At 39.4% G+C, this 21,128-nt stretch overlaps 1 protein-coding gene across 1 annotated transcript in view; it reads right to left on the reverse strand.

Moving 5' to 3' along the window:
* ptprt (protein tyrosine phosphatase receptor type T) overlaps positions 1-21,128 on the reverse strand; it is a 485,707-nt gene that overhangs the window by 134,424 nt on the left and 330,155 nt on the right. Inside the window, exon 17 of the mRNA XM_084740791.1 lies at positions 18,422-18,454. Within this exon, the coding sequence (XP_084596917.1) occupies positions 18,422-18,454 (33 nt within the window). The remainder of the gene's footprint in view (positions 1-18,421; positions 18,455-21,128) is intronic.

Consider the following 21,128-nt stretch of genomic DNA (forward strand, 5'->3'; position numbering starts at 1 on the left):
TTTGATTTTGAGAGTTTTGGTTTGTTCTGACCGTTGCTCTGATTCCAGTATCTGTGTGTTCTGGGTTTGACTGAGCTACGATTGCTGTGTTTCAGTCAAGGGCTAAAGGGTTAATGACATGCATAAGAACTGGCATCAGATCATTTTAACTTACTGATGTTCTCAACTGCTTGTGTTTAATAAAGTCAGAAATCAGTATCATTAAACATCTCTAAAGAGCTTCTCTCTCAATAAGTCGTCTATCATTATGTAATCAAAAAAAATTTAAAAAAAGAAAAACCTATTTAAGTATTGTACATAACATGATTATTATTCATTTTTTCACATGAGTCTGAGGAAGCAACCTAGAGTGTGTCAACCAGGGGCCTTTATGATAAATTAATCATTTAAATGATAGTATCCTGACTTACTAAGCTGCAAAATGTAGGTGTATATCTATAAATATGTACTTCTGAAAGAATTGAATACGCAACAACTATTTATAGTTTACCAGTATTGTCCTTTTCCTAGAAAGTGACACACACAGAGGGAATTGCATTTATTTGAGCAGAAGTCTGGCGAGTCGACAGGGGCAACCTCAAGGCGTCCAATCAAACAAGCAGAACGACATTTGTTTCACTTGTCGAGGGATCGACAGAACTCCCGTATTAAAGGCGAGAATGGCCTCAGCCGGTCGCTTGGCAGCCAGATAGCTCAAACATCCTGGAGCCATCCCCAGCCGGAGCCGCAGTCAGACAGGCAGTCAGTCACTTCGGGATGACAGCGGTTGCTCCAGAGGAGGCTGCAGGCGAAGCCCAAACAAACTTTCATCTGCGTATCACAGGATTTAGAGGAGGACCCGGCGCGGGAGGGAGAGATGGAGGGATACAGAGAGGTGAAGAGAGAGAGAGAGAGAGCACACACACACACACACACACACACACACACACACACACACACACACACACACACACACACACACACACACACAAACCCACACACACACACACTCAGACGCACACACAAACTCTGCAGGACTGCAGGAGTCTTGCACAACTTTAAATCCCTCTCTCATCTAACAGTAAACATCCTTGGGCTATAGTTGTGTGTATGTGTAAATGTGAGTGTGTCTGTACATGTGTGTGTGTGTGCAACTGTTATTCTGTGATATAAATGTTAACTGTGCGTGTGTGCTTTGTTTTTCTATGAGATCCTTTAAAAAAAAAATGTTTTAAATTAATTTATTTCAGGCCTTTAGTTTATTGTTATTCATTTATGACATATTACATCATATTTTTGTGTCTCTGCCTCATATATTGAAGTGTTTTGTTTGTTGAATACTGCTGTAATGCACTTTGTAACCTTGTTGTTTTCCAAATGATGCTGGACTCTTGACACTGATGCTGATATTGTTATTTGAAAGCAATAAAACAAATTTTAAAAAATAAATCTGATAATGATATATCAGCTAACATTCATTGTTAAATGATGTAAACACATAAATTAAACATTTTTAGTAAGGAAATCTGGAATATCCAATAATATCAGCCAAAAACAGCTTCATATATTGATCAATCTTGCTTCAAATTCAAATTTTACAAATAAATAAAGGTTTGTTGTGTGTGTCTGTGTGTCTGTGTGTTATTGCCATGCTATCTAGTGCAAGAACTATCTCAAAAGCAGCAAATCCTCACATTTAGGAGGCTGCAACTTTTCTTTTAATCGACTCATCAATTGATCAAGTATTCGTTGCAGCTCAAGTGTTATCCAAACATCTGACTCTGGTCATTCTTTGTGTTTTCATGTCTAATGTGCAGAGTGTGAGTTTTGCATTTGTGCAGGACTTTACGTGAGACGTGTGTGTTTGTGTATATGATTCGGATTACATATTTTTGTCACGGATCAGTGTTGGTGCGTATGTTTAAACACAGGCATGTCAGGAGGTGTGTGTGCTCTTCTTCTACCAAAACAAATTAAACACAGCGGTGTGAGTGGAAAAGCAGCGAACCCACAGTGATGGCCGCCGTCTTTCTAATTGTGTCAATTTCTCAGCGTAAAGGAGTCATTTCTGGCTGGGTCAAACAGCCTCCGGGAGGCTACTTTAAGAAGAAGTGTTGGCATGTGATGGCTGTTCCGCTCAGTTAGGACTCTGCTGCAGATTTGGAGAAATTTTCAGACGCTTTGAAGACAGCTGGAGAAGAAGGGGTTTTTAGAAATTCTCTGCAGGGATTTGTAGGTGAGCTCGGGGCAACGCAGTGCATGTGTTTGTGCAGGTACGCTGGTGTGTGAGTGTGTGTGCCTGTACGTGCTTGTGCATGTATGAACGGACAGCTATAATAGCACCTCATTAGAATTGGTTAATAAGCAGGAAATGGCCACTTGGTGGAGAAGATAACAGTGAATTACATTGACCTTTTGGGGTGAGACGCTTTAAGAGACGGACCGTGCAAACAATGCAGATGAAGTCTGACTGAAATTTCCCCTTCGCCACCAAACTAAAGCTTTAGTTCAAACACGATTCCCAGTCCTGAGAACTTTTTAGCCAACTAACATACTATGTACCCTCATCAGTGTCGAGAGTTTTGCTACAGGGAAATGCACAGTGTCACTGTCACCTCTGCCAAGTTTTATGGGGTGTTTAAGCAACACTGTCCACTCCAAAAAACTAACACTAAATTGCCCTTGAAGACAGTATTGAACCAGTAACTCCTCCATTGGAAACAATCCCTCACAAATTATACGTTCCAGACAATTCGGATCAAATTTATCTACCCTGACCTCATTAAGAAGCTTTAATCCAACATTGCTGACCAATGGCAGCACCTATAGGAGTGCACAATGTAAATACAGTAGTTAACTATCAACTAAAAGGCAACCTGAATTTTATTTTTCTATATTTAAGGAAAATAAAACATATTATCATATAGTTAAACCTGCTCTGCATGTACACTTGGAGGTTGGAAGTTGCAAATTTCAACTAGGAAACTATAAATATAAAGCAGGACGGTGATGAAAAGGCCTAAGCTTTCTGGATACAAGAGACATTTTTGTATTACACGGCCTGTTGCGCTCCCTGTGTGGTTGCCAAACTTTCATGGCAAAGCTATTAAAAGTTAAGTCACTATGGAGAATCCGATACTACACACACGCACACACACAAAGTGATCTGTAGGATGCATGTATCTCCAGTAAGTCGGCGTTGTTTTTGACATCATCCACTAGGGGTTTCACAGACGAGTCAACTTTCAAAACCACTAATCGACACTGTGCATCATTGTCGAATAATTGTTCATCTGTGGTTTTAGCACGGTGCAGTAATAGAGCAGTTGCAAAGCATCCACAGCAGACACACAGCTGCGTGTGCTGTGGTTAGTTGTTGTTGACAAGTTATTGTTGGCTCTAAAGCAGCTACCACACAGTGGAGTACCGTTTACCACCATGCACTTTCATTATGGCGTTCATTATGGAGGAGGAATACATTTTGCATTTGTCTTTAGTCATTTGAGTAACATGTCTGTTAATAATCTGAATAACGCTGTTACAGCATCTCATTCTGTTGTGTCAATGTGTCAGTCATTACTTATGGTTATTTCAATAAACCAGTTCCTTTGTAAACGTTATGCAACCTGTGGATATTTGTGTTTATTTACAAGATATATCTGAAATTGATCTTGTAGTTGTTTGATCAAGTAGTCATATTATTCAGAGCTTCTCAGATGGCTTTCTTATGATCAAAGGTGGGAATATTTTTTTTAACATATATTTGTTTGATCAACGATTTTCTACAACATGCTATGTTACATAAACAGAATTCAAAGAATTTGAGAGGGAAAGTCTCCAGCTATCCCTGCAAGAAAGCAATCATATTTTTTAATGTAGTCAAGCATTATCTGCAGCTCAGACGAGCTTGCTGGGTCGTCTCGGTGGTCCAGTCAGAGCCAATCAAGGACTCTGCTTAATCACCTACGCCTAGGTTGATCACACCTACATTACTTCACCATTTTCTGGTTGTATTTGAGATCTTTTCGATGAGAACTGGTCATTGTTATTTGGTGAAAATAACAATCAACTCGAAGTAGTTCATGACTCAAATGCCACAGTTGTGAATGCCCTATCACACATATTTACTGTCTAATTTTCTAATATCTTGACCTGTTTATTTTCTAATATGGGTCAAATCTAATTGAAAATTGAAGCTTCAAAAAAGTTTTCACAAAGCAAAGTTGAGAACTTTTCCGGGTCGACAGAAGTTGCATGGACTTAAATGTATGTCCATCTAAGCCGAATATAGCAGACACTATTCCAGATTTAATTTAGCATTAGTATTGTGCATCCAACCTTTAGCTGAATGATGGCCATGACAGACAGAACAGTCTCTATAAGTCGGTTTTGTAAGCTGCTGAAAGTGTTGATGCTTCGAATTTTACAACACAACTGTGTGGGTTAAGTTGCACAACCCAACTGAAGTTATATTCCTTTTAAAGTTATGAATTATTGCCACCTGCCAAATGACATATTGTGCCTTCAGGCTGCTGTTTTTGTTTACCAAGCATCACGTCAAAGTTTGTCTTTGGCAGATAATCCTGTAGACCTGTTATCATGCAGTGTAAATATCTACTTGGCTGCTAAAATAAACAAACAGGTGAAATGTGGGTTTTACAACAGCTTGAGGAAGTTTTCTCTTTTCAGCGTGTTGTCAGGATGTCTTTAGGGTTTTGGTTATTTTGAGAGAAACAATGTGTTCTCAAATGGAGTTGGATGTGATACAAGTCAAACAGGATGCAAGAAAACAGACAGAATTTAGCAGTAATCAAAAGCTCATAAGGAACAAATAACGGGCTGAGAAAGGAGTTATTCCTGATGTGAAATCTCTACTTACAGGTAATAAGAGTAGGAATAAGCATGTCTTCTGAAGCATGGTGAGGTGAGGCCGATGATGACAACAGAGCAAAACCCAGAAGAAGGACAAACACATTGGATTAGTTCATGGTTTGAATGAAGAATTATTTTTGACTCGTTGACATTTTAAACTGAAAGGCTGCATATTTCCCCTTCCTAATGTTTCAATTTGTCTTCTTATCCACCTGTACAGCCTGTCCATCTAACTGATGCGCCTGATCGTCTCTTTATGTGTCCTCATATGAAACCTTGCGAAATATTTTGCTGTCTATCAACTTTGTCTCTCTGGTTTTGTTTCATAAAGCTTTTACAGATGCTGAATGGTTGCCTGTCAGTCTGACAGTTTGACAGCTCGTCTGGTTGACTGGCCTGAACCGAATGTTTCTCCGCTGCCCACCGGGTCAATAGGTTTGTCTACAGTTTATCTTTACGAGAAGATGGGGCATTTGCAGGCTTATCAGACCTTACAGTCATCTCTGGCAATATCTGGCTGAAATACTTCACCGTAAATCAGCTGTGACGTGGTCAGTAGTCAATCAAATAAATTAGAGGTAATAAGGAGCTCTATGGCTTGTGAAATGATCATTTCACTCACCCAAAAAATTAGACTTTTTTCACAGGAGATTGGCCTGTTCGTTAACTTTGAAGAGATGAAAATACAGACATTACATTCATCCATCATTCAAAAATAATAAAAGAAAATAATGTCACAGCAATAAAGCGATTAGTGGTTTTAAATATACAGTTTAAAGGACCAGTGTGTAGGATTTAGTGGCATCTAACAGTGAGCTTGCAGATTGCAAACCTCACCCTCCCCTTCCAAACGTGAAGGACAAACTACAGTGGCTGCCACTGTTTGGTTTGTCCTTTGTGGGCTACTGTAGAAACATGGTGGCGCAACATGGTGGACTCCAGGGCTAAAACATGAAGCCAACAGGGGAGTGCAAAAAACCCCCCAAAAAACTGCAGTTCCTCAAATGGCCACTTGAGGTCGGCTCCAAAAGTGAGTCAATCCCCATGGACTTCCATATTAAAAAGCCCAATTTTGCAGCAGAAATAAACACATTCGCAGCCTGGCTCCGCCCACACGCCACCACTTTGCCCATTTTTGATTTAGCCGGAAGTTAGCCGACAGCCAGAGCCACATCACTGTGATTTTCACAGTGACTCTTCAGAAATGTATGGGTGATGTCATGGACACTTTTTCAACTACTGTACAGTTTATGAAGAGGACCCAACCCTCTGTAGATATAAACGGCTCACTGTAAGGTGATGAAAAGATGTTGATTCTCATTTTCAGGAGATTGTACACTAATATTGCTGTCAGGCAAAAACTGCTCCTTTTCAGGGGATGAAAACACCCCTGTGTTTTTATAGTAATTGAATGCTGCTTAATCAAAGTTAGTAGCTCTAGTTAATACTTTTCAGTGGTTTAATATGTGTAAAACCCACAGACAGACTTAAAGACCGATAGCATTGATTCATGAAAAAAAAATTATATGGAGACCCAAGTTTTGTGCATGACAGCAATGTTATGAATATTATATTTTATTTCTGCCATATTTTATCAATAAATCCTTGTAAATCTTACACACTGGATCTTTAATCTGCAAATTCAAAATCTACCAGAATTAAAAGTAAGATTTTATTTTGGCACCAGCTTCAGGCACCATGACTGAACAGTGTTTGGATTTTTAGCTGTACAGCAGATTTCAATTATAATTATAAACTATAATCCATTAAGGTATGTTATGTTTGTATGATTGTACATAGAAATGCAATTATAAAACATGTCAGATTTTCTGTTTTCTGCACTAAACCATAATATTTAAAAAAAAAAAAAAAGAAAAAATCATACTAAAGCTCATGTAACTTCAGAGCTGCTATAAGGTGTACTTGTCGTATACTTGCCTGACATTGTAGACCATGTTACTGTTGCTGCCCCCTACTTATATTCAACAGATTGTATGCTAATGCGTTTCAAAGGAGCACCACAAAAAGTGAAATATCCACACGTTCCTCATGGATCACATGTGGATATTTCACTTTTTGTGTTCTCATCACTTCACAGATGATCAACAGGCCAGTCAACCTAACCTAACCTTTTACATTAATTCAACCCGCAAACTTTTCTAACTTTTAAGGTAATAAATGAATCCTTAAGTCTGTAGAGTGAAAGAAAAAAAAAAAAAAAAAAAAAAAAAAACAAGAAAAAAAAGACAAACAGGTGCACATCTGATGCCTCCATCACCAACAGGCTCGTCAAGAGACAGATATGGAATGAGGAATGATAGAAAAGAGCAAAAGATAAAAGATGTAGGTTTAAAAGAGGGGAAATGGAAGCAGAGATGATTCTTCAGTTAGATGAAGAGTGTGTGTTGTTGCTTTAAAGGGCTTATTATTATTATTATTAGTAGTAGTAGCAGTAGTAGTTGTTGTTGTAGTCTTAAATAATCACTTAAACAGAAAATAAATAAACAATAATATAAAAATCATCAGAGTTACATCAAGAAATATTGGCTGAAGTCTTTTGTCAAAACTTTTTGTCCTTCCCTTCCGTCCTTTACTTGATCGCTCAGCCACAGATCTATACGTCTGCATTCCACTTGACCAATATCTCATTTATCCATGTGTGTGCTTGTGCGCATCTGTGTGTGAAACTGGACTCCCTGCAGTACCTCTGTAATGGTTTGTTGGCAACTTCCCCCTCTTCAAACTGGTGAGAGGCCAGAGATTGGGATCTCATAATATCTATACACACGCACACACACACACACGCACACACACACACACACACACACACGCGCACGCACACGCACACACACACACGCACGCACGCACGCACGCACGCACGCACACACACACACACGCACTTAAGCACACTCAAACTGCACTAGACTGACTTTCAATACAATATGAAAGTCAAACAGGACTGAAAGGGATCAATATTTTCATCGCTATTTAAAGAAGAGCAGACCTCACAGAACTATCTATCTATCTATCTATCTATCTATCTATCTATCTATCTATCTATCTATCTATCTATCTATCTATCAAGGAAAAAGTGAAAGGAAAAAGAGAAAGAAGGCTGACACAAGCGTATTCTCACCATACACACACTACTGTTTCATTTCAATAGCCTTCATCCATACACACCTATGAACGTTTTCTCACTACGCACATCTTAATACACCTGTGCACACACACACACACACGATGCACCCACCAATCACACCTAACACATACACACACACTTCGTCATAGCCATAACCCTCTTTAAGGGCTCTGCTGACATTGTCCTTATGATATTAATAAAGTGCAGAGCGCCGAGAGCCCAGCTGTAAAAGCCACAGCCGTTAAAACTGGTCATAAATATTAATACGGCGTAGAAAAAACACTCCACCGGGTTGTGCACGGTGTGTGTGTGTGTGAGAGAGAGAGTGAGACAGACAGACAGAGAGAGAGAGGAAGAGAGGTATGTGTGAGAGAAGTGGTGATGTATTTGTAAAAAAGATAATCATGATAATGTTTGTACTTATGTTTGTAAAAGTGATCTCCTGATTGATTGTTACCGAATGAGGGCGGTGGATATTTTTTTTAGCACTTCTGCGAAGAACTGATCTCGCACTGTAGCGGCTCTGCAACAGCACAACAAAGCGATGCAGATCAGACAACGGGTGGCTATCTGTTACAGGAAGCTGACAGAAAGAAATTGGAGTCTAGTAAATGAAGAGTGGCAGTGACTCTTTTGTCCTGCAGGCACTTAAAGGGTCCATGACTTCACTGTTCATAACTGGACTCTGTTTCTGCAGACCTTTCAGTTAGGGGCACTCGCCGTGGAAACAGTCCAAAAAGTGGCTTGTTTACAGTGGATGTGTTTTGAGATTTTTGATGATATCAGCCTAATCAATAGTGAAACCCATCTGATGTACTGATGCTCGGTGACGATGTCTAAAAACTCTTTAACACCACATTGCTTCCAAGTGGTTGCATTTAGTGAATCAGATGAGTACAAATTCCTTCAGCTCAAATGAACTTTAACAAACATTTGCTCTTAAGTTTTCTAGGTAGGTACAGATCCTGGAAATCCTCCAATCTAAGACACAGACTGTCACAGTATGAGAGGAGCACTTCAACATCCTAGTCGAGAGGCACAACTTACATGACTCTTGGGGTGTTAATGACCCCACAAGAGGTCAAATACCTCGACTCCCCATTAGCCGATTAGAACTGTACAATCACCTTGGATGAGAGGGGAAATGTCTTCAAGAACTTCAAGTAAAGTCCAGTTGGCTACGATACTGACTAGCATCTACGGGTTGTTGTGCACTGTATATTTGTGACATTCTTGATTAAAGGTTCCAATCAAAAATGGTAGAAACGCGGGGTGGTTTGCTAGATAGCACCAAGACTCCAGAATCATGAATGGAACTGGTTCAAGAGCTCAAGCTAATCTACAGAGACAAAAAAAACAATTTGCACTCGCATTCACAACTACGGACAGTTCTGAGTCACCAGTTAACCTAACCTTTGGACTGGGCACCCAGTGGAAACCTCGCACAAAAACCACACCTACCCATTGATCCCTTATGGTAGAAACACACAAAAAGTGCCAAGCTGGCCAAAGCTGGCGGCTCGCATTCATTTTACATGAGGAGCAGCTAAACCAATAAATGGAACTTGATGGGATATGAAGCTGTGAGAGCCAGACAGTGCAGAGCATAAAGATCAAATAATTGAATTGTGACCTAGCAAAGGTGGGAAATCACGGCGCAGTAACCAACCACACCTGTAATCTATTATATAATCACTTTTAAAAAAGGTTATTGGGAGCCTGTTGTTTGACTTTTTTTTTTCACTCTATTGGATATTTTCCATCAGTGGCTGAGTCGGGGAGGTGTTGACAGTTCATGGTGGCTTTGCTACTTTCCTTATGTCCATACTCAAAGTGTCCAATACTCTGCACCAGCATCCTGTTTCAGTGGAAGCAGAATTATTCGAAGGAACTAACTAGACCATCTTGCAATGGGATCACATCAGCTGCGTCAACCACTTCCCTACTTCTTACCCTTCTACGTCCGCCTTGCTTGTACCACACCCATTTTTAAACTAGGCCTTCATCTTGATCTCAACTATATGAAAACAAAGTGGGTCAGGAGCATAACATTGGTACAGCCAGTTGCCCCTACTTCCAGCCTCTTGCTTGGATCACACCCTTCTTCAAACTCAACCTTCATTATGATCTCAATTGCACCTTGTAAAGTTTTGTGATTGCATCTCGCACTGTTGCAACTCTACTGTGGTGACAAAATCTCCCTACAGATACATCAGCACCTAGCAAAGTGCTCAACACCACTTTGGTGGTCGACCTTGAGGTTGTTTCAGCTACAGTAAGTGTTGCCAGAACCACATTTTGCCACGGTAACACACACACAAACTCAATACCAGCCACACTCTTGTGGCTATAATGATTGCATTTTGTCAGGCCTTTAAAAGCTTTTGGAGATATGGCAAGTTGGCCATTTAGATCAACCAGTCATATTTCAACACATTAATCAATGGAAATTATTTGACTAAAAATATTCCTATCCAAAATAAAATATTGGTCTTAAATGTTGATGTAAACCAGTCAACTGAGATAAAATGTATCCCTACAGTCCATAATGTGCAGCTATCAGCCACCTTGTCTGTCATTTAATGCAGTCTGACATGGCTAAATCATGTCATGACTACTGTAGCCATAGCAACTGTATACATTCTTGGGTAAAGTTGTTTGTCATGCCACATGCAAACATGTCCGTGAAGGGAAAAAAAGATGCAGATCACCATATTTGTATAACGGCTGGCAGCATTTTTATAGTTATGTATGGATGGAGTCTACTTCACATATAAACACACACACCCATCTCACACACACTTTTCTACTCCGATATGATGGCTGAGGCTTATCTTGGCTTTCTATGAATGGTTCCTGCTGCAAACACACAACCATTTCACACTGATTTGATGGCTGTAGTTTATCATGGCCTTATATGAATACTATCAGCTGAAAAAATACACAAGCACACACTAAACTAACACCTTCAACACTGATGTGATGTATAACTTATCACAGGTCTCTGCTGGTTGTATTGGCCACCACCCTTTCACACACACACATATTTCAACAATAATATGAAGGCTACAGTTTATCATACCTATACATGAATGGTGTGCTTTGACGGAATACTTTTCTCTAAAGGCTGAGAGGGATGAAAAAATATCTCACCTGCTGCATGAACACGCTTTTTCTCTCGTACACACACACACATGCATGCAGACCGACAATCTGTCATGTACACACTGACATACACCCACAGGCTGGCATGTATATACAGTCACATATGTAGACAAACACACAAACATGAACGTAAGGCCCTGCACCTACATGTTACATGTACATGCTGTCAATGTGGCTTATTAGCGCCTCATTACAGCCAATTCCATAGGCATGATGGGTAGAATACACACACACTAACATATGCGCTAGTTGAAGAGGAGCTAGCTGAGGGCTAAATCAGGGGAATCCCCCCATCTGTATTGTCAACGTGCTCTTTATCAAAGTCGAGATACTGAATATGTGGAACTGTGTAAAAGAAAGAGTTCATAAATAATGAATTAAATGGAAGGAAGAAAAAACACATTTAGAGCGACATGTTTTCATCTCTATTCATAATCAAGTTAATTAGCAGTCTGTTATAAGACAGATATCAACATGCCATATGCATACTGACTCTCTCTCGAACTAATGCGAGAGAAAATTAATTATGAATCTATAAATAGATGTCAAAACAAATTACTTCTCTGTGGTGAGGAGATTTCTTATCCATTAAAGTCTTATTAAATCTCAAAAGTCAACGCAGGTGTTTTCTTTGAAGAGCAGCTGACCAGATTTATGTGTTAATCTTTGTTAATATTTTCTTTACGCATGCTCAGTTTAAGGAATATTTTCATTTGTGCAAGCAGCTTAAAACTGTTGAATTAACATAATAATGCAACGGTGCAATGAATTATGTTCCACAGAAGAATTTTAATTTTAATTTGAGAGTGTGAATTTTGTAAAAAGATAACACAATATGATTATGTCACTAGCTGCGTTTCCATATGGTTGTTGAGCAAATTTGAAGCCAATGTTTGAAATGCTGCAACAAAAGGAAATTAGGTATGTTTCCATTAACTGCTTTGGAACAAATAAACTAGGGCTACATAAAGTATAGTTGGTGGTATAGGCTACGTTAATACACAGAGTAGAAGCAGAGGTCGCAAAATGGAAATAAAATCAAGTGTTTGGCAAGTGACAATTAAGGCTCAAAGAAAAAGAAACAGAAGTGGTCAATTCAGCCATCTACAATAGAAAAGTCTAGCTAGGTCTTCAGGATACTTTTTTAGTTGGGCAAGTTTTAATTATTCTTTCATGGAACAATCAACACTGTCAGTGGACAAAGAGATCAGTCATGTGACATAAATATTAACTTTGTCAGAAAAGGTGCTTCCATATCACATGAACTCTTTTTCAAACAAAGACAAACTCCCTCAAGCAAGTTTTTCTTTTAAATTTTGCTGTTTCTATCAACTTTTTCTAATGCAGTTCATCGAAATGTGCATAATTGTTGAAACACCAGCCCGTTCTCATTCCCACCTCCTCAGGGTTTCATAGAGACGATGCGGTACCCGTCAGTATCTGAAAGAAGACCGGGCTTTCCAAGTTAATTCAATGTAAACCCATCCAGAGTAGAAAGTCTGCAATATGGATGGATGGTTCAAACAAACACAGGACTTTCATTCAAGGAAACCAGGGTTCATTTCCCACGTGAAAACCAAGATGTTATTAGTAGTTTTACGGCACAGAGCTTGACCTGACTTGTGTTACCTGTCTATCGCCTTTTGAGTCACTTCAGTGACGTCACATGACATAACATACTTGTTACCACAAACATGGTCTTTTCCTAAACCTACCCAAATCGTTTTCTTGGGGTTGGAGTTAGATTATGATACAAATACTCTGAAAATTGATTTCCGATCATAGTGAATGATGGTCCATCCCTAGACTACATTTAAATGTTTTTTTGTAATCTTGGTCATCATTCCTATTACTTTTGAGAACACTAGATTCTCTACTGAGATCCGAGGATGCAACACAATCACACACAGAAGGCCACTGTTCAGAATAACCAGAAAGGCTGTAAACAAACACACAACCACATAGTTTATAGTATCTAAACCATTTATTTTCATGAGAAAATGTTAAAGTTATCACCAAAGATATTAAAAAGCTACTCCCACATTACCATACTTGTAAAACACCAGCAGTTTTACAAAGCAGTAAAATGATAAAGGTGTTTTAACCTTCAGTTTTACCTCCAAATAATTTGGCTTTAACTGAACTGTGGATTTGTTTACAGCCTGTCTGACTGTCTGACAGCTTGCGTTACTTGCTCTAATAGTCCGCATTACACGGCTGTGTCTAGCAGTGCATCTCTGGTTCACAGTAATTAAATTGGAGGGTAAAATGTTTTCATAACCAACAGGAATGAAGGAGAACCGTAAAATTAAGACCAAGGTTGAGAGTAGCAGATTGTTTTTTGAAGCATTTTTGTCCCATGTACCAGTTTACATGTGTACATGAGAGTTTTTATATTTGTCTCTGTGTAAGTGTGAGTGTGTGTGTGTGTGTGTGTGTGTGTGTGTGTGTGTGTGTGTGTGTGTGTGTGTAAGTGGCCGGCCATCACCCATTATAACAGAGCTGTAAGTGGACCATCAAGCATTTATCTCAGCAAGCAGCAGAGTCCATTATTCAACCATGTGTCACATCTGCAGAATGGGGGTCAAGTCCAGCTCTGTCTGTGTGTCTGTTTGTGTGTGTGTGTGTGTCCGTGAGTGTGTGTGTGTTAACACCGCCAAATTATCTGTGAATAAGTACAAGTTTAGCATCTGTCAGCATGGAAGCACTCAGGACTCTAATGCGTGTGTGTATGTGTCTATATACAGCATCTACTCCAATTTGAGTGAAGGTCCACTGCAAACACACACACACACACACACACACACACACACACACACACACACACACACACACACACACACACACACACACACACACCCCAGACCACTTGGCCTTGTAAGAGCTGCCATGTGCAGTGGATCCAGCCTGAGTCTTTTCCCTGGGCTGACATCAGCTACTAATCGCCTCAATTCTCTTGTCATAGACTGAGCCCCCGAGGGTGCAGTATATTGTCCTAAAAGAGGATGTGTCCTTTTGCTCTCTCAGTGTGGAGGTTCATCATTTATGTCCTGACTTTTCGACTGGGTTGAGTGGATTTGGGGCGGGGGGCATAATTTAAGATCTTATGAAAACTTTGGGTCAAGGCACTCCCATAATTTCCTAATGAATCAACTGTCAAAGTGGTGAATTTTCACTCTTCCATTTCCTCGAGGAGGAACATTGCCCACAAAGTCACCAAAAAGTCCAAAACTCCTCTCACACATGCGCTGCAATAATCCAGACACCTGGAGTAGCTGTACGTGTGAACAAAAATGTCTGCATCATTTGGCTTGGACTTAACCCTGCCAGCTCCCTGGTTGTAAGTCTGGGTGAGCTGCATGCTTGAGTAGAGCAGCTGCTCGCCTGTATATCCACTCTTTCCTTGATCATTTTGTTTCTGCGCAGACTATCAAGCCTACATGAGTCATTTTTTCACATTTTTTGACCTCATGTTTTAATGCCTTTTATTTGTCATCATGTGATGTGAAAACACCAGACTACAGTCAGAAAGGTAAAAGTTCTGGCTCTTGCATTAACACTCTCCTGGAGTCTGATCTACGTGTCTATCCCTGCTTCCATCACATCACAGGTGAGTCCTCCTACTGCTGCACGCTCTGCAGGCTCCGCCCCTCGCCTATTGTAAACTATACATATCATTACCGACATGTGGACAGTCTACTAATGCATGCTGCATATGTGAAATGGCATATTCGGGTGATGTCCAGACCTGTTTCTCAGGGTATAGTTTGGAGTGCATATGTGAAAACGGCTTAATTATGATACAACAACGGTCTCCACCTCATTTTTTTTGACTATTTAAATTCCTGCTAACTTTATTTTACATTTGGATTATTTGAAAATAGAGTCAAAAACATGTCACATGACAAAGAATCTGGGATAGTCGATTCAGGCGAAAGGTAGTTGTTTCTTAAGTCATTCCCAGTTTGTCCAACATCAGTGTTTTAGATTAGAGGCTTGGTCTAATTCAGCTGAGTGAGAAACACCTTCTGGCTCTGTTTGGTTGTTTTTGTTCAGGCAAGGTGGGTTATTCCAAATGCCTTAAAGCACAAAAGGAGGAACCTTTTTTTCTTATTTTAAACAAAAACTACCAACTATACCTTTAATAAAGCAAAAATAAAACTTTTAAAGTCACTTTTATTGTCAAACTTTGATAAGAAACAACTTTGATTGAAGCTAGGCTTAAGTCTAAAGTAAATCTTTATAAACTAAATCTATGTTAGGTGAGTTTAAAGGGAGGTTTTAGACATTCAACATAAAACTTTTTTCAATTAAAAACTTTATGAAAGAGAGAATTGAACCCTGGTTAATGTAAACTCACTCACCGTGCAGTGCTAGTTCAATGTCAAACAACTGCCTGAAGTTTCTGGTTTTATTTTATCTTAATTAATGTTGGAATGGGGAAATATTTTCCTTTTTATTTGAATTTTTAGACAGTGTTTTACATTTTATGTGACCAGACTGCTCAAACTGACATCACTGTCAATATCACCTTTAAATTTTAAACATTCACTACATCCTCTGTCGAGGCCACATCACTATCAAGTCCCCTTTTTTCCCCCCTCCAGTAGATACACAACTTTCAGCAAAGTGAACGTAATACCTCACAATACCTGTGACAAAATGAAACAGTTGATGCTTCGTGAGTTTTCAGTAAAAAGTACAGCTGATGTTGTCTGATTCACAAATGTAATGTAAGTCATGGAAATAAGTATTCAAGTAAAAACATGTAGCTGCTTTAAATTCAGGCTGCTTTTTTAATTTGAGGGAAAAAAAAAAGCCTCCAAAGCGATCGCTACCATGACGGGCACAGAGTGGATTGTCTTTGAGCCCAGAACAGTGTGGGTGGAGATATTTGTGAAGCGTCACATTTCATTCGGCAAGATATTACCACATATCTCCCTCTTAATCTCCCACCTCTGTTATATTTGTTGAAGCCAACCGCATAATTTCTGACCTACGAAGTGGCTCTAATTATTTAACCTTTTCTCTAATGTTGGGGGCGGCCGGCTGGCTCCGATCTCGCTTCTGAAAAATCCCTGCGTGATTGCTTGCTTTATGGTGAGATGTAATCAATTATGCCAACCTTCTCCCACTATAGAAAGCATCAGAAATATGCAACACTTCATATTTTTGGCTTCTGACTTTCTTGCTTTCCATTTTCAACTGACTGCAGGTGTAGACATCATAATTACTGACAATGCATCACAAGCAAATGACTGGGGAAGTACTGGACACACAATCCAAACATCTCTCACCAGACAGAGGCAATGAGAGGATGCAATGAGAGTCATGTCTGTTTAAAGCGTGCACGTTTTGAAAAAAAAAATAAATAAATAAAATCAGTGAGCACAGATGACGTGCAATAATAATGTAAATGCACAGATGACTTGACATAAATGATCAAATATACTAGGGGAGGTATGCCAAAAGCATCTTAAATTAGTTAACTTGTCTCTCCGTTAACTAATATTGACCTCAAACACAACACCCAGCCATTTTAAAAGTCCCATTTACAGTATTTTTTCTCAAATATTGCTGCAGTTACTACCTCCACAAAAAAGAAGACACCCTAATGATGCTAATACAGGGAAGATGCAAGACAAGTGCATAAATGAGGACTTCTATAATGGCTTGCATTAGATTTTAAAATGAATAGAAACACCTAAATTTCAACCACTTAGTGACACAGATCTGGCTGTTACATGGCATCAAAAGAAACGTTCGGCTTCTTAGTGCTAAAACAGCCAGGAGAAAATGACTTGTGTGCCACAGAGATTAAAATATTAGGTATTTCATATTTCACACTCTTACAGAAAAAGGATGTGTAGCTCCCACAACATCTTTGAATGTTGCTTAGGACAGCACATTCTGTGGCTCTTTTCAGCAATTTGGAGATTTGTAACCACAGCAATTACCTCATGTGTGCACGCTGTCAGCACATTATTATACTGTTAACTATAAGACAAGATGTGTGCTGCTCCAAGCTAAAATTGAGGTTTAGTCCAAATTAGATACCTGTTGTCTAAATAGTTCTTCCCACTTCTTCAAAGTTAAATTCGAACAAATTAGTAATTTTTTGAATGATATTAAAGGGATAGTTTGGATTATTTGAAGTGAGGAGATGCCGGGTGGCGTGTCCCCAGTTTGGAGAAGCTGAGAGACGTACCAGCACAGAAGCTAAGCAATGAACTGCTGTGGACAGGGCCAGCAACAAAAGGTATTTTAGTGACTTAATAAAGAAGTGTATGCTATATTTAGAATATTTTCACCGCTTTATCGTGCCGTCAGACAGCCTTTTCTGATGGGAAACTGTTGTTGAACAAGCCAAATATTGCTCTCTCCAAACCAACCAAACTCCATAGAGAAAATTGATAATTTTACCTCACAGAATATGGGGCTTGCTGGTCCATTGTCACTTCCATATGTTGTTTGTTTGTGTTATTGTGTGACTTTGGTGTTTTAAAAGGATGGTTCAAATTCACAGAAGTCACATAAATACACAAACAAACTAACAGATCAAGGCAATGGTAGACAAGCAACTCTGTCTTCTAAAATGTAAAATCACTGATTTTGCCTATGGAGATTGGTTGGTTTAGGGAGAGAAATATTCGGTTTATATTAGGGCAGTTTCACGTCAGAAAAGTCTGCCTGATGGAAAAGTATAGCAGTGAAAATATTCTAAATATAGTGTACACTTAAACTGCCATAGTGGCGCTTTTTTCATTGACAACAGTAAATTTGTTTCTAACCCCGTCTACAGCAGTCCATTGCTTTGCTACCATGGTGGTGCTCCTCTCTGCTTCTCCTTACTTGGGATGTTCAAACTGGCATCTACTTTAGGTAATACACTGAACTATCCCTTTATATATAAGACAGGATGTTCGCTGTCCCAAGCTAAAATCTAGTTTTATTCCAAATTATGTATTTGCTCTCTACAGAGTTCTTCCTACTTCTTCAAAATAAAATTTGAAAGGCATTAAATAATTTTCATTTTTAGTTAGCAACATTATCCTGTGGATCTTTTGTGTATTTTAGCTAAAACTGTGTCTCTGGATTTGAACTCGTAATGGAAATACCACATCCATTTTCCAGGTGTAGCCTCAGTCATAAGATGCATTTGGACAAACTGCTGGAAGCCAAAAAAAAAAAAAAAAGGCGATGTGAGAGTCACAGTGAGGAACGGAGTGGATGTGTTGATGTCTAGAAGTAAACATACAATACCCCACGCTCAGAGTTCTCCATGTGTGAATCTCTCTATCGGAGTAAGGGCAAGGCAGGTACAGGACGGGACAGGAAGGGGTGGAGCCAAAGACAGGAAACAGGAAGATAGAGAGAGACATTAAAGGGTGTGAGACTCGAGTCAGAGAGGTCGTGGTGAGAAACCTGAGACATCTGTTTCACCTGTAATTCTTCCTTCTTTCCTCCCATTCCCTCATATTTTTTTTTTTTTTTGGTAATTTTTCGGTTAAGCATCCCAAAGCTAAATTTAGACCTCACCCTGAAAGGCTGCAGCTCTCCTTTCCAGCATTCTTGTTGTTTTCTGCAGATATGCTAAAATTACTGCAACACTGTTATTCTCAGGCTGAACTCGTGCTGGCAAAACAGAGCCTTACTTTTATTGTTTTCTGGCACAGATCCAGTGTCATGGCTGTCTGATACTGGCAATGAACTGAGCGCTGAAACATTTGTACTCCCATTCTCTCTCTGTTTTGCATGGCTGTGACTTCCACAATCCTTTTTCGCTAATCCTTTAACATGAATTTTGAACTGTTGCACATAGCGGTACACACAAATTTGTGTCTATGTCTGGAGAACAGCGAACATGCATGAGCTGTGATAGGCTAAAGAGGGGAGAAAACAGATTTAATTTGATTTTTATCTGTTTAGGCAGCCATGAAAAGATCAGACCTGCCCCATATGGGTTGGAAAGCAGACTTTCTCTTGCAGAATAAATCACCACACTGTGCCAGTGTGTGGGACTTCAGTAGGTTTTGCAGCAAGAGTGCTGTTAAGTGATGTATCAAGATAGAAGGATTTATCAAGGTGACAAGTTTCAAACATGGAGACTATAACAGGTAGAAATCCCAGAGTTTCATAAGTGACATGAACAATTTCTCAAAGAGGGCCCCAAGAACACTGCACAAAGAAAACAAGAGTCGGGAGACGCAGGAAACATTCAGTTGCATCAGTCAACAGCGGAGTAAAGAGAAGCTTAGAGTGGACATAAAATTCATTTTACTCCCGTGTCTTTGAATTCGAAGACATCCTGTCATCAGTGATGATGGTCAAATTGTGTCAAACTGTCTCAGATTTATTTTTTTGTTGTTGTTGCAGACAGAAAACCAGTAAATTCATTCAGCCATTCAGTTTTCTGTTTAGCAGAATTTCCCTGCCTATTCTCAGAAACAAATGCATGATTGCAACAATTATTTGACTGATTTTCATTGTTTCAGAACAATGAGAATTAATTATCTATTTACTTATTTATTGAGGACAGAATCAAGAAAGGGGAGAAGCGACAGGATGGGAAAAAGATATCAGATGTAATCATGGGATGTCTTTGCCTGTTGTTGTTACGGCTGCTGCTGTCAGGATGTTAAGAGCTAGCAGAGGAGGTGAGTGATTGGTAAGCTGGAATGGATCAGCCTGAGTGCAAAAAGCAATGGATATACAATTTTTACAGACTCATGTATAATATTCTTGCAAAAGCATAAAACAAACTGAAAAAAACGTACAAAGAAACCATTGTAGTACTTTATAATCGACCACTGAAGCACTAAATGAAAGCACAATTTTCTTTACAGTGTAAATGTGTCACAGTTATACAAATATCCTCCTATTAAGCTGTGCAGACTGACTCATTTAGACTTTAATTTGGCCATCAGTTTAGTTTATAGTCAGATTTTGGATATTTCCTTTTATCCATCTGCATGTTGTTACTGTCTTACTTTCTCTCCCTGCATTTCATGCACATGCTTTTTTGTAAAATCAGTGTTAGAACTCTGGTAATAGACAGTATATACCAGCCCATTTTCACTAATGCATCAAATATCGCAGCTTGGTCAACGGCTCTACGCTTCACACTATGATGCTTTAGGCTCCCCTCTAGCATAATTTCTGGAGGCGCCCCTCCAGCAGTATTTTGATGTGCCGTCGGAGTCGGGTGATGTAGTAAAGAACAAGAAAGTGAGTATACAGGAGAGATTGGTGTGGATGGATGGGTCAAACAAACACAGGACTTTCACCTGGAGACGGCAGGTCATCTCCCGTATAAAACCAAAAGTTAATGTATAGAATGTATGCAACTTAAATCGCATTGCATACATTGCATATTTAAGCATCTGTTACTAACTCGACTGTGCAGCCCTGCACGTGGAAAACTGATGCTGAGGACGTACGCAGAGTGTCAAGTCTGAAGCGTGCAGCCACTGACCAAGCTGCCGTTTGACCAGCTGGGAGTAACAACGAGTTGCATTGTCAAGAAAATCAGGTTTCTCCTGCAGAAATCTAGCAGCAGTCACCAAAATTCTCTAATCTTTTCACAGTGATTACAGAAACTGGGTTTCTAATATACAAGTTATTTAGGGAATCAGGTCATTACAGGAAGCTTACGGTGAGTAAATGCCTCGTCATTCAGGTACCTTTTTGTATCCAATTACTCACAACTTGGAGCTATCTCATGCAGGCACAGTGTTTTGCACGTTGCCGCCTCTTCTCTAGAACAACAAAACCTTGCTTCTACTGTAATGTATAATGACAAACTGTTAATTGTTCTCCAGCTACTAACACTTATGATACACAGCATCTAAGCCTCATGCATTTGTATTAGCCCATAGATTTTATTTAGACTGCTACCTCTTTGTTTTGCCATTTGTGCTCTTATGATTACTAGGAAAATCATCTCAGGCAAAACTACTCTTGTGTCAAC

The sequence above is a fragment of the Lutjanus erythropterus genome, chromosome 2 (genome assembly GCF_056507025.1).
Source record: "Lutjanus erythropterus isolate fLutEry1 chromosome 2, fLutEry1.hap2, whole genome shotgun sequence".
In the NCBI taxonomy this organism is placed as follows: domain Eukaryota; kingdom Metazoa; phylum Chordata; class Actinopteri; order Lutjaniformes; family Lutjanidae; genus Lutjanus; species Lutjanus erythropterus.